We start from the raw sequence: 13149 nt of genomic DNA on the forward strand, positions 1-13149 counted from the left end.
TGACAGACCCTATCCCAAGCCGGCGCGAGGGTCTCGGAGCGGGAGCGCCTTCCACCCTCGCAGCCTTCGGCGCTGGGCGTCCCCCAACCCAGCCCGGTCCCTCTGCCAGTTTTTAGCCCCGCGCGTAGTTTTGGTGGCAGAACGCGGCGGGATTCTGTCTCACGCAACTTCTGTTTTGCTTGGTTGTGATTTTGGCTGGAATGACTGCAGCAAGCTCCGGAGTGACTGGGAGAAAAGCGTGGAGAAAAAGTTTTCTCCATCCGTAACCCCTCTCTTCACCCCGTTTGTAGTGCGTGTAAAGCATTGACTTGGCATCGGGCTGGTCCCGGGGGACCCAACAGCTGCTGCCCTGGCTGGCAGGAGCGCTTCTGGCTCCAGGCAAGCCCCTGTCAGGTCACGGACGGCTTCGTCCGAGACGGAGAGACCGGGAGCTCAGCGCCGAGTCTGCCCGCGGAGCCTTTCCGCTCCGAGCATGCTCCTTTGCCTCACCACGCCGACACGAGCCCGCTGCCTTCATCTTCACCACGGAGCGAGTCCCAGCACAGGACAGGAAAGGAAAGGCTGAGCAGGCCTTTCCCTGTGCCGTGGGCTCCAGCTGGAGCTTGGGGCGCTGAATGTATCTGTTCCTCTATTTGATTACAGCAATAAATTAAACTAAGTGCTGTCTTGGAAGACGTTTTCTTTTCTTGGTCTTCCCTTTGATTACTGTTTGTTCTTCTTTTACATATATATAGATTACATATAAAAATAAATTTTAGGTTGAGAAATATGTAGAAACAGTGAATCTTAAAGTTATCAGGATCACAGGCCCTGATGTCAGCCTGGCAAATACAGTTCCACCTCTGCCAAGGCTTAGGATGAACTGAACTGTTTGGTCTATACATGGTGTTCTAGTGAGTGACTACTAGAATAGGTGATAAGAGGAGAATTTATAGTGAATTGTCTCAGGCATTTTGTCAGCACAATTCCGTCAAATGCACAGACTTGAGAGGATGTTGAAGTGACTGCAGGTTATGGGCACCACAACAGAACTTATTGCTCTGACCCTAACTAGTAACAGAGAGCTTGCACGGGGTCAGGAGGTTGTCTTAAATACATCCCAGAAGTGGCTGAAGCTGGTGTGAGGGGGCTTGCACTAAAACAGGTGAGGAACCCTCAGAATCATCTGTCTTCCTCAATACCATGAGAGTAAAAATCTTCAGCAGCAAACAAAACACCCTGGGAAAGCTAAAATAGCAGTTTCCACAGTGAAGATCTAGCCACAGCCCTAGTTTTCTCACACTTTATGAGAAGGAGGTATCAGATTTCTATTTAGAAAGGGCCTAGAAAGGCTAGGATTTGTAGCAGTACCCTAAGACCCAGGATTTTAGCTCTGAAGCTGTTTATTTCAGAGTTTACTATAAGAGCTGAGCCATATGGACTTCACCAGAGAGAACAGTCAAGAGGATCATCAATGTTAAGTATCAAGGGATGTAAATCTGTTTCAGGGAGTAAGGCAGCATAGGTAACTGTCATACTATTTCTCCTTCTTTCGCTTGGTAGTGACAATGAAAATGTTAGCAATGTACTACCTAAAGCTTTTTCTCACCATGGAAGCAATTCAAGCTATTTCTGACCAAGAGTACCATTCTACAAATAGGTTTTTTTTGTATTTGACACAGTGGGTCAAACTCTTTATTTCCTTTGTACAGAAAGACCAATTACTAGTGCTGAGGGGAGCGTGCATTAGGAATTTGCTGAGGTGGTAAAATCACTAGACATTGCAGACTGGTGTGGTTGGGGAAGCTACTGATGTACCATTTTCTCTCAGAAGTGTCAATATTCTGCTTTGCCTTTGTGTGAATTTGAAGACAAATACTTCAGTGGGGAGAAGTAGCAACCCAGTTTGCCTCTCACAAGACTTATTTTTCCTTGGAATACAGGAAACTCCACAGAAGAACAAGCTGAGAAAGCGTCCTTACACCTGCCTTGTAGTCTTTTTGTCTTGCCCTTGAGCCTATTATCAAATCTGGGCCTGATGATCTCAGTCAACCCAGAGTCTTAACATCCATCTGTTAGCTAAAGCCAGTCTGCCTGGCTCAGTTATTAGGATTAGGGAAAAATGTCTTGTGACTCCCATGTTCTCAACTTAGTTGTCTTGGGGCCTGGCATAAACTATAGCATGCCTTTCCCTTTCTCTCTCCTCCCACACTAACCATGAGTTAACCATGTACTGGGACATTTCTGACCGGCAGGGTCAAATGCAGCTACACATCCACTCAGTAGCTGCCTGGCTGGATAAAGCAGAGCATCAGTTGTAGGCTTTACTGTCTTTCCCAGTTTTCCTGGTAACAGTAAGGAAGGTTACGAACCAACCTGCTGCAAAGACTGAGCACGAACTAGTCCTTCATTTCAGTTAACAGTGCTTCTGTAGTGAAAGGCCAAGAGTTAAAGTCGACTTGAGACACTAGTCAAAATTCCAAATGTGTACCTTTGTTGTGGTTGAACTCCATCCAGGAACTAAGCACCACACAGCTGCTCTCTCTCACCCGCCATGTCCCCAGTGGGATAAGGGAGAGAATCAGAAGGGTAAAAGTGAGAAAACTTGTGGGCTTGAGATAAAAGCAGTTTAATAATTGAAACTTGTGGTTTTGAGATAAAAGCAGTTTAATAATTGAAACAAATTAAAATAATATTAAATTGTAATAAAAATGAAAATAACAAAGAGAGGTAAATAAAACCCAAGAAAGACAAGTGATGCAAATGAAAACAATTGCTCACCAGCAACTGACTGATGGCCAGCCAGTCCCCAAGCTGTGCCCCAACACCAACCTTCCAGCAGTTTTTTTGCTGACCATGACACCATATGGTATGGAATATTCCTCAGGTCAGTGGGGTCAGCTCTCCTGGCTGTGTCCTCTCCCAGCTTCTTGTGCACCTTCCTCCTGTCTGCTGAGGTGGGGTGAGAGGCAGAAAAGGCCTTGACTCAGCATAAGAACCACTCACCAGTAACTAAAGCATCCCTGTGTTATCAACAGTTTTCAGCCCAAATCCACCAGCTTTTGACATCCACCAGCTACTAGGAAAAAAGTTAACTCTATCCCAGCCAAATCCAGGACATACATGCACGTGTTATAAAAGACACAAGGACATTGATCTTCTTAATTGAGCAGAACAAATTTAAAGGCTGTACAACTATTTTTCTGGGTGACATTGGGGACATCCAGGAAATGAGAAATGAGTGGCATTTCTCAGTGGAGAAAATCTCTCCAGTAGGTAATCTACTTCAAGATCCATATAGTGGCCTATAGCTTCAGTGCCTCTGGATCAGGAAAGAATTGAAACCAAAAAGGAGGTTAAGTGCTGAGTACTGCAGTACTCAGTCTAACTTATTCTTGGCTTTTGGACCAGAATCTCAAAGCATGTCCTTGGTGCTTCAGCTATACATACAGATGTACATCTCTGATAAGGTAGATAGATAGAGCAAGCCATGCACTTAAGAATGGACTCCGAAACAGCTGGTGTGCTTGTGAGAGAAGGACACTGCTATAGCTGAAAAAAAATTGTTTTAAAGCCATCCCTTTCTGGAATCCCATCTCTTACTCCATGATTTAGGTGATATCCCTGAGATACTTTCCCCCTGAAGTCATCTTTCATATCAGTATTTAGAAGCGACTTTACTTGGTGAGGCTGAGGCACCTCTTTCCCTCCCTGTGAAAGCCAGGCCACTGAGCAGCACGGGTTTCCACAATTGACAGTCCACACAGACACAAAATGGACCCTGAGTCACTAGCCTTGGTGTTTCTGCAAGTACTCTTTGTGCAGTTTTAGCTGGTTAATAATAAAAAGCACCAGCAGCCATTACAGCAAGAATTTATGTTTTCCCCATATTTCAGATGGCATCTAAGCAAAAATGGATGTAAAAATAATAATAAATAATGTCCTTGGAAGTGATAACAGTTCTGTATAAAGCAGCCCATCTGCATATCATCACAGTCTTCTCCAAAGCACTTTTGAGCCTCATTCAGACTGTGATTGCCATGTGACATGCACAAAGTGGGACAAAGAGGTACAAATAGAGTTATTTAAAACATTGTCTTCTTTATAGAAGCTATTGGATTAGGCTGTTGGACTTAATCCCATTTAACGTCTCTGAAGGCCGGGCTCAGAGCGGCAGGGCTGACAGGTGCTTTGTATCCCTGCAAGCAAGCACTTGCTCTCCAGCCGGGCACTTGGCACTTGCCTAGCCAAACTCCGTTCCCTGCTTCGAGCCCTTGATTTTGTAGCAGAGGTTAACGGGACCTACAGTGGGCTTTGGTCTACCCGAATACAACACCTCTTCTGGGTAGTTCACCACGTGTGCTAAAGGTTATCTGCAGGAAGGAGAGCTGTCTGCACGACCGGCAAAGCTGGCGTTAGTGAGCTCTTGTCTCAGAGATGACTGCCGGTGTTTCGCCCTCCGTGCTTCCTGGTGGCTGAGGCAGTGATGGCACGTAGCTCCTGTGACAGGAAGAGGTGATGGCCCTGACACGTACTGCTGGCCCAGTGGGTGCGTGAAGCTGCCCAGTGCATGAGCTCAATACAGCAATAAGCAAAACATTTATAATGATAGTGCTGCACTGCCCTATGCTGCGTTCCTCAGTGGGCGCTCAGCCGGCCTCCGGACACCACAGCCATGAGCGAGACGGGTGACTAAACTCGGCACGATCCCGTGGCTTCCCTGAAGCTGAGGTGGCAGGGGTGGCAGTGGGGGGCCAAGATGATGCGTGGAAGGGCGCCTCACTACCCCCATCGAGAGAGTAAGGGAACCAAGGCAGGAACATATTTAAAGCTCCCTTTGCAGCGCAGTGCACAAAGGCGGGCACACATGACCTGAGGCGCTACCCCGTGCCCGGCGGTGCACAAGCATCTCCCATCCACTCCCCGGCTCCGCGGGGCCGGTGTTCCCGTCCCTGAGGCGGCCCGGGGGCGGGGCGGGGGCGGTGCCAGCCCGGACGGACGGGGCCCTTCCGTAAACACCACCCAGCCCGTCCCCCGGCCTACCCCCCGCACGCCGGCACGGCTCATTGCCAGCGCGGGGGAGTCCGCCGGAGCGTCTCCCCGTGTCGCCACATATTTCTCAACTCTTAGTGCTCGGTAGCAGGCAGAATGAGAAGATGTGTGCAGCTTCTACGGCGATAAGCGGAGGCTGGCCCAAGCGCCTCGGATAACTTGCTGCTGGTAGGCAGGAGAAGATGATGGCCCTCCCCCCCTCCACCGTCAGAGATGGACGTGCCCGAGGAAGACACTAATAGTCCGGGCTGGGTCTTTAAAGCCTGGGGGGGAAATCTGTGTGCGGCCCTGGCGAGCGCTGTGCAGGACGGCGAGGGGCAGCGGTGAGTGACCGGCTGGGGACAGCAGGGCAGGGCTGCGCCGACCGGCCCGCGGTGGTGACACGCGGCGGGGTGTCCGGGCACGCACGGGCGATGAGCCGCGGGGTGAGTCCGGGTCAGCGCTGTCTGGGGGCCTGCCACCGTCCTGTGTGGTGCGGGTGACAGGGAGGTGGCGGACTGGCCCGTCAATCTGCTGCCCCGGTGGGGCACCTACTGCAGCAGGTGGGTTTCGCAGTTCCTGCGGTGGGTCCGTAGTGCTCCCCTTGCCCTGTTTCTCCTGGGCTTTTGCCATCCCTTAGTGTCCGCCGGGACGATCCGCCTCGACGGGCGCAGCCTCAGGGTCCCCCCGCTGCAGCCCCGGTCAGCAGGGTAGGGGCACCCCGACACCTCCCCGGCGAATGGGGGCCGGGGCGCTGAGGGGCGGGGGCCCGGGCTCGCCTTCTCTGGGGCTGACAGGGAACGTTCCCTTCTTGCTTCTCCCCCGGCCTCCCTCCCCCCGGGCCCGTCCTTGGAAACGGTGTTTGTTTTGGTCGGCGAGTGCCAAACTCCTGCCTTTGCTAACTGTTCAAAACATGGGGCCGGAGGAGGAGACAGGCAGCGAAACAGATGGAGGAAGAGGAGGAGCCGCCGGCTCCCCTCGGTGTCGCTCCCCCCGCGGGGGAGGGGAGCGGGCAGGGCGGCCCCGGGCTCGCTTCGGGGGCCGCAGCGCCTCGTCCCATCACCGACCTGTCCGGGCGGGGGTCACTGCCGCGGCAGCGCTGCGGGCACTCGGCCGCATCTCACTCTGGCCGATACACTGTTTCAGCCCTCACCAAGAGAAGTGTCTGTTCAAAGGGAACAGCCGTGCAACTAGCAAGCTAAAGGGGAGAAATGTCGACTGTAAGCTGTGAAAAATGAGGCGGGAGGAAATGCAAGTAACTCTTTAACAAAGGCTCTTTTCTGTTCTCGTGTTGTGAGTGCTGGCAGAGGTGGAGTCACTGAAAGCGAAACTCGAGACCAAATGAGATTCAGTCGGTGCCAGCTTGAAGATAGTAAGAATGTAAGCCCAGCAGAATAAACAAAGTTAAGACCTTCATAGTGGTAAAACTGGACAGAGCACTCATAAGTCTCTATGTCCATGCACACTTCCAGGGCTGTGGAAAACCTTTCCTTGAAGATGGTATCTAAAGAAAAAAACCCAACAAACTGAAACTGTCTTACTCTCTCCTCCCCCTCAGGTGCTTCGTAAAATAACTTCTAAAGCAAATCTTCAGAAATGGAAAGTGTGTTTGTGTCTTCTAAAACTAACCTGATCTTGCAGTCTTGATAAGTTCTAAATGAAGAATTGAGTTGGGTGTTGTGGTAATCGATTAAGAGCAAGATGCCTCTAAGCATCTACAGTTTTGTATTTATTTTCTTTTTACTAAGAAGAATAACCCCCAACTGTCTAAATAGCAGAAACATGAGAATTTATTTCCTCATTGTTAAATTAGCTAGAATCTTGGGGATGGTACATTTAGAAGATACTTTTAGCTTGGTCTCCCATAGAGTTTATCCTTAAAAAACCCTACAAATAGTACTGATTGAAAGAAGGTAAATGGTGGGATGAAGCCCTCTGTGATGGTGTCCAACCTAATATAAATGTAAACGTGGGTAGTCTTTAATGAAGCAGAGTAAAGCCGGTTGTAACCCCAGGCTGACCCTTTAATAGAACAGTTTGGATATTAATCTGTGTATTAAAACAAAAGACTAATATGTAATAAGTAATGAGCAAATAAAAAAATAACAAGATGATATTGTTTATCCAAGATGGTGAGTTACAAAGAGTTCTTGCAAGGCTAAAGGGCTTTTTGAAATATTTTTATGTGGCCGTTATACTAATTTAAAGTTCTGTATGAACTTGGCCATTAGTTATTAATGGGAACTTCTGTGCTGTCTACACAAGTGTAAGGAAAATCAGCTCTTCCAGTGTATGCCATAAAGCAAGGACTAAGTGACTTGGTTGTCTATTGTAACTAATTAGAAATGCCATTTTTGGTTTGTTCTTACCTTTCATATGCTCAATGACTGTGCTTTTGCCTAAGTGTTTTAGATGGCACCTGCAGGTTCTGCTTGTATATTCATGTTTGTTTAGTTTGATGTGTTTATCTTTTAAACTTAGAATTTAGCAATAATGTTCTGAATCCGCAGAGTACACCCATTCTTGCTTCCCATTGTGTTTGAAGCATTCTACTAGGAAATGTATTTAGTGTGGCAAAAGATTGCAGTGGTTTTTTGTGTGTCATCTCCTGTTGCAATGTTGAAACTTCTTGCCTAGATGAAGCCTTCTGAAGCACTCTACTGACAGCTCTGCTGTCTGTATGTGTGCCTGTATTGTAGGAGCAGGTGTGGTCTTGATACATCAAAATGTCATGGGCGTCTTTGAAATGCAAGTATTTGTTGCCAAAAGATCCTTTGCTGGGACTAGCACTTAAGGACTCGATGTATATAGACTTTTAATTCTACCTTAACCCCTTGATCTTCTTGAAAGTCAAGATTGGGGTGGAAAATGGCGGTGCTGGCTTGCCTTCATGGCTGGTTTAGTGCTTCTCTCAGGAGCACCTTGCAAACCTGAATATTTATTAACATTATCATACCTTGAGGTAAGAGGAAGTTCATAAAATGATGTGTAAATTGTGTGAGAATATTGGGGTTTTTAATGGTCATTTACCTTCTTCCATGTTCTTAACACCTGAACCGCAGTAGTAGACACACCTTGAAGTGCTCCTACTCAGCAAGCAATTTGCAAGGCTCTGGGCCACTACACTGCTAACGACGTTAGTCAAATCCTTCGATGGACCACATGCTGCAACATTAATCTTTTGGAGGTTAGTTATTTGTATGTAAATAAAGAGGTGTTACACAAGATTAAAGCCTGGAAATACAGTGTTCTGATACTGATCAAAAAAATTAGTTGGAGGGTAATAAAAACTTCGCAGGCTCTGTACAGTGTTACTGTATTTAAGTGAGCAGTTCAACATGAAGAACCTCGAGTATGTTCTACAACTTGTTGGTCACAACTAGTTTCTAATCAGCATTAACTTTGAGATCTGTAACACAGATTTTAATTGAAGAAATAGTTTGTCTCTTCTCTAGCATTAACTAGTGACTCATTTCTAATTGTAACTTAAATACAATTTCCAAGCCAAAATATCTCTGTGTTTTGGGTTTTTTAGGTTCTCTTGCAACTCTGTCTTGCTTAGTCAATACTGTTTTAAATATTTGCTTGTTAGAAGTTATAAAATTGCTGTTCAAATAGAGTTACGATGCTCAGGATCACAGGTAATGCTGCAAGTCTTGAATGCATGACTTCTATGGTCTAGTCAGGTGTCTGTTACTGGCTTCTCCAGTAAAGTGATAAACTGTTAGCTGTGTTCTTGCTAATATGACCAATTCTTTTCACAAAAAAACCCCAGCATAAAGTATGACATAAATAATAAGGTGCTCAAGTGCATCCTCTTTCCTCTTAGGAGAGGAGGAAGAGTAAACATACACTTAAGAAATGTTAATCATCTCAATTAACAGGGGAGTGCTCATTGGTGTAGTGGCTCATCAAGTTATAAAGGCCTATTCAGGATGAGTTGGTACCCAAAAATCAAATGCTTTAAGCTGTAACTAGGTGCCAGCATAAAGAAATCTTCATTTTCACTACTTTTAGTCTATCCCAGGACCCCATGATATGTTGATTTACATACGTACAGACAAAGATCATCCTTTTATTGCCAAAAGTGGCTTTTTTCCAAGTTCAGCAGTTGCAAAGTGTGGTATTCCCTGCCTACTGAGGTTGGTGTGGCTTAATCGTAAATGAAGTTGTATTAGTTAAATTTGCTGATGGAAACCATTGCTGGCTATGTCTCTTCATGGCCATAATCAGAGATAGACAGCTACTTTTGGTATCTGGGCCAAATTCCTTTGGTAGTAATTGTAGCTGACTTCCAGCTTCTCATTTTAATACTATTATGCACATATTTTTCACTTCCTGTCATGCAGTTGTTAATCATCTGTATCACACTGTGCAGCTGTCCGCGTTTTCTGCCATTGCGGATTATCTGCCTGGGAGGCAGTTTCTTTACATAGAAACACTATGAAGCACAGCACTTCTCAGTGGAGGTTGTTGTCTGTACTAAATAGAATCTTGGAGGCTCAGAGTTGCCCTTCGACTCAAACCAGAAAACCTATCCACCTTCACCCCTAGGAGGAGTAGTTTTTGGGTCTGTGCCATTGATCTGATTCTGAGCACAAACCCAGCTAAAGCAGCAGGCCAGACTGTCAGCTACACCCTGTCAGAAATGTAATATTCTGAATTACTTGCCTGTTCTGCCCCTGCAACTTCTGTGTTTGCTTCACAGTCATTACACTTGGTGCAGCCTGTTTGTGGAAGGAAACTCATTGCTAAACACCGCTGCTTGGTGAAGTTGGGTGGGGGATGGTAACATCATGAGATGCCTTTATGGATGTTGAAAACGACCAAAATTCTTGCAACAAGCAGCTTCAGGGGTTCATGTGGGTAGTCTTTCATTTTTTAAACTATAACCAATTTAGTGACTGTTTCCAACATAATCATTAAGGTATGAAACAGCTGAAGGTACAAAGCTTTCTTACAGAAAAGGTATAGTTTGTTGATAATGATATGATTCTGCATGTCAAGCCAGATCCTTTCCTTTGCTTTTCCCTTTAGGAAAGGCAACTACTTGGTCTTCATTCACAACATGATGATCAGTAGCTGACTTTTGAGAAACAAACAAAAGATGTAAGTGCTGGTTTTATGGGAATTATGTTTGCCTTTCCAGGTCTTGTTTACTGTGTAAACAAGGTAAAGGGAATCAGAATGCCTCTCAATGATGACCAGAACAGTGACTCAGATTCTTCACGCCTCTCGGAAAGCACAGCTTCTTCCAGTGACTTGGAATATTCCAGGCAGAGCTTTAACAGTGATTCTTCAAGCAAGCCCAGCTCCCCAGCCTGTAAGCCTATTTCAGCCTTACCTGCATTGTGCATGGCCCAATAAGGCTAACTTACCTTGTTTCTCTTTGCTGTCATGGGTAGAACCTGGGATTCTGAATCTGTTTAAGAGTATTAAGAGAGATCACTCTGCTGTGAAGCAGTGCATCTCCTGTGTGTGGAACACCAGCAGCAGCTGTATCCATGGGGGTCTCCCTGTGCACTCCTTCCCTTCAGAAAGCGTAAGAAAAGTGTGTCACCATGGTCTTCCTAACCTTGGCATTGGTAGCAGCTTCCCACTCAACCAGATATGCTTTTGTGCAAAGGGTGGATTTCTTCTGTTTGATCCCTGCACTTAAAAATAATTAATTCTGTAACTTACAGATTTGTAATACTATATCAAGTTACATATAATTAATCTTGAATTCACATTTTTCTTTCATAAATATTAGAATCAAACAAAAAACACACATTTGCACAAGGAAGATAATTTGAACAATGATAAATAAAACCTTGGTTAAAATGTGGTTCGTGTGTGTCTGTAAGCATTTGCAGACCGTGCATACTTCTTACATCTATGCAAATGAAGTCCTACATTAAAATAAGCTTGTTAGTGGAGCTGCAGTTGGCAGCTGGCTCTTTGTCTTTCTTTGTTACCAGTCTTCCAAATACTAAATTAAATGATAGAATTTGAGGATTTAGAAACTTTGGGAATTTGCTTTTGTTTTCCGATGTAGAGTTTGTTTTATTGTTACTACTAACTCATAGAAAAATGAGTATAACTTACATTCCACAGCAGATGAAAGATCTGCTGATCATGAGTGGGGGGGTTTTCAAGTCAGTAGCTTCAGAACCTCCTCAACAGGCAATATAGCCATCATGTGCTCGGAATTATAATGGACATCTGGTATCTCTTACTGCTCATGCTTCTGGTTGGATGGCTTTGACAGAACATTTAGTAGGAAATCTGTGGAATGCAAGATCCTGTTTGAAAGGAAAAAAGATATCTTCGTTCAGATGCAGAAATACGAAAATGCTCCTCAAACTGTTTTGAGGCTTGTGTGGTATTTCCCCACAAACACACACACCCCTGATAAGCTGGGAGTTTCCTGAGTTAGTGTTTTAAGAAGATATAAAGACTTGGTAATCTTGGGTTGTTTCTTTCAGAGTACTAGAGTCCAATTAGCAAGCAGTAAATTTTCTAGGGTAGTATTTTCAATTGCACTTATCAGCTATAGATATTTGGCTTTAATTGATCTTGTTTGTTCCAGCAGCAAGCCCTCCCAAGGCTATCACATTTGATGAACTGATGGCAGCTACAAGAAATCTGTCAAACTGGACTCTAGCTCATGAAATTGCTGTAAATGCAAATTTTTGCATAAAACATGAAGACTACCCACAAAACAGGTAAGAGTCTGAATTTTGCAAAAAACAGCACTGGTGTTGGAAAGAGAGGAGAAATGAATGGAGCAGTCTAGACCGTGTTTTGGGAGCGGATGATCCAGCACCAAAGAAAGATGTGGTTGCAGGGCATAATATATGGGGAGGTGTGTTTCCCAGCAAGTGATCAGTCTCATCTAAAGTGGTTACAAGGATGAAAGCCAGTTGGGAGTCTTTTTTGTATCTAATTGACTTACCCCACAGCTTTGCAGGCACAGTGAAACAAATTGTACACAAGGCATTTTGGGATCATTTGGAATCTGAACTGAATGAAGATCCTCCAGAATATGAACATGCTATCAAGCTGTTTGAGGAAATTAGGGAGGTAATGTTCTTCCTTCTCTGTATTGTTTTGTCAGCTTAGCTCTGAGAGTCCCTTAGTTCACTGAAGGGTCTGCTTAACTTAGTTGAGCCAACACCTTCTAGTTCTTCCTTTTATAATATGAAGCCATGATTATTCAGAACTGAAAATAGATGTCTGTTTGTAGTATATTTATATTAACCAGTAATATGGCCACAAACACACAGTGGCATGTTCACTCAGCTGCATAGTGATGAGTTGAAAGTAATCTCTTTTCCCAACGCTTCACATCTCTACTAGCCTGTTTACAGAACCACAGTGTGAGCTTAGGGCATGAACAGGAGTATAAACATGACTGCACCTGCCTACTTAGACTTCATTGTTTGATTATTGCACAGGTGAGCATACAAACCTTCAATCCTGGCACAATAGTAAGTCTTTCAGAACTTTAAGTTAGTAAATGTTTGTTTTACAGGGTAGCCTCCCTTTTGAAGGAGTCTAGTTGTTGACTTGCTTTTTGTTTTACAAATGGCTTTGAGCATTTTTGCAGAACTGTACTGGTTTGGGTTTTTTTCAAACAGTCCTTTTTTTCCCACTACCTATGATAATGTTCAGTCTTAAAATGTCTGGTTATAATCTGTCAGCTATATACATGACAATTCACTCAAGTGTGTTTACTAAGTGGTTTGGTTTTTATTGATAAGCTTTTCCTTTTTTTCCCCCTCTCTAATTTAGATTCTTCTTTCCTTCCTGACTCCTGGAGCAAACAGGATTCACAATCAAATCTGCGAAGTTCTAGATACGGATCTTATAAGGCAGCAGGCAGAACACAATGCTGTTGATATTCCTGGGCTAGCTAACTATATCATCAACACTATGGGAAAGTTATGTGCTCCAATAAGAGACAATGATATAAAACAGTTAAAAGCAACTGACAATATTGTAGAGTTACTGAGGTTGGTATTTGAGTGTGGTTTTTAGAGAAAAAAAACTCTCCTCTGAAAGTGTATTGAGCAGTAGAAGAGGGGGAGTGGTAAAGGAAAGGAAGTCTAAAATTGTGTCAGTTTGCATAACACCTGTTCTCAAACTATAGGAAAG

The 13149-nt window shown here is 44.8% G+C and overlaps 1 protein-coding gene across 11 annotated transcripts in view; it reads left to right on the forward strand.

Annotated features, from left to right (window-relative positions):
• Positions 1–5013: 5013 nt before the first annotated feature.
• The window catches only part of TCP11L2 (t-complex 11 like 2), a 16199-nt gene continuing 8063 nt past the window's right edge, over positions 5014–13149 (forward strand). Inside the window, exons 1-6 of one of the 11 annotated variants that reach the window (XM_017737942.1) lie at positions 5014–5354; positions 8073–8197; positions 10160–10333; positions 11582–11717; positions 11955–12075; positions 12787–13007. In XM_017737942.1, coding sequence (XP_017593431.1) covers positions 10198–10333; positions 11582–11717; positions 11955–12075; positions 12787–13007 — 614 coding nt within the window. In that variant the 5' untranslated portion in view covers positions 5014–5354; positions 8073–8197; positions 10160–10197. The other 10 variants (XM_017737938.1, XM_008636383.2, XM_017737936.1 and 7 more) reach the window with 10 other exon arrangements.

This window comes from Corvus brachyrhynchos, unplaced genomic scaffold, assembly GCF_000691975.1.
Source record: "Corvus brachyrhynchos isolate BGI_N302 unplaced genomic scaffold, ASM69197v1 scaffold56, whole genome shotgun sequence".
Taxonomy (NCBI): domain Eukaryota; kingdom Metazoa; phylum Chordata; class Aves; order Passeriformes; family Corvidae; genus Corvus; species Corvus brachyrhynchos.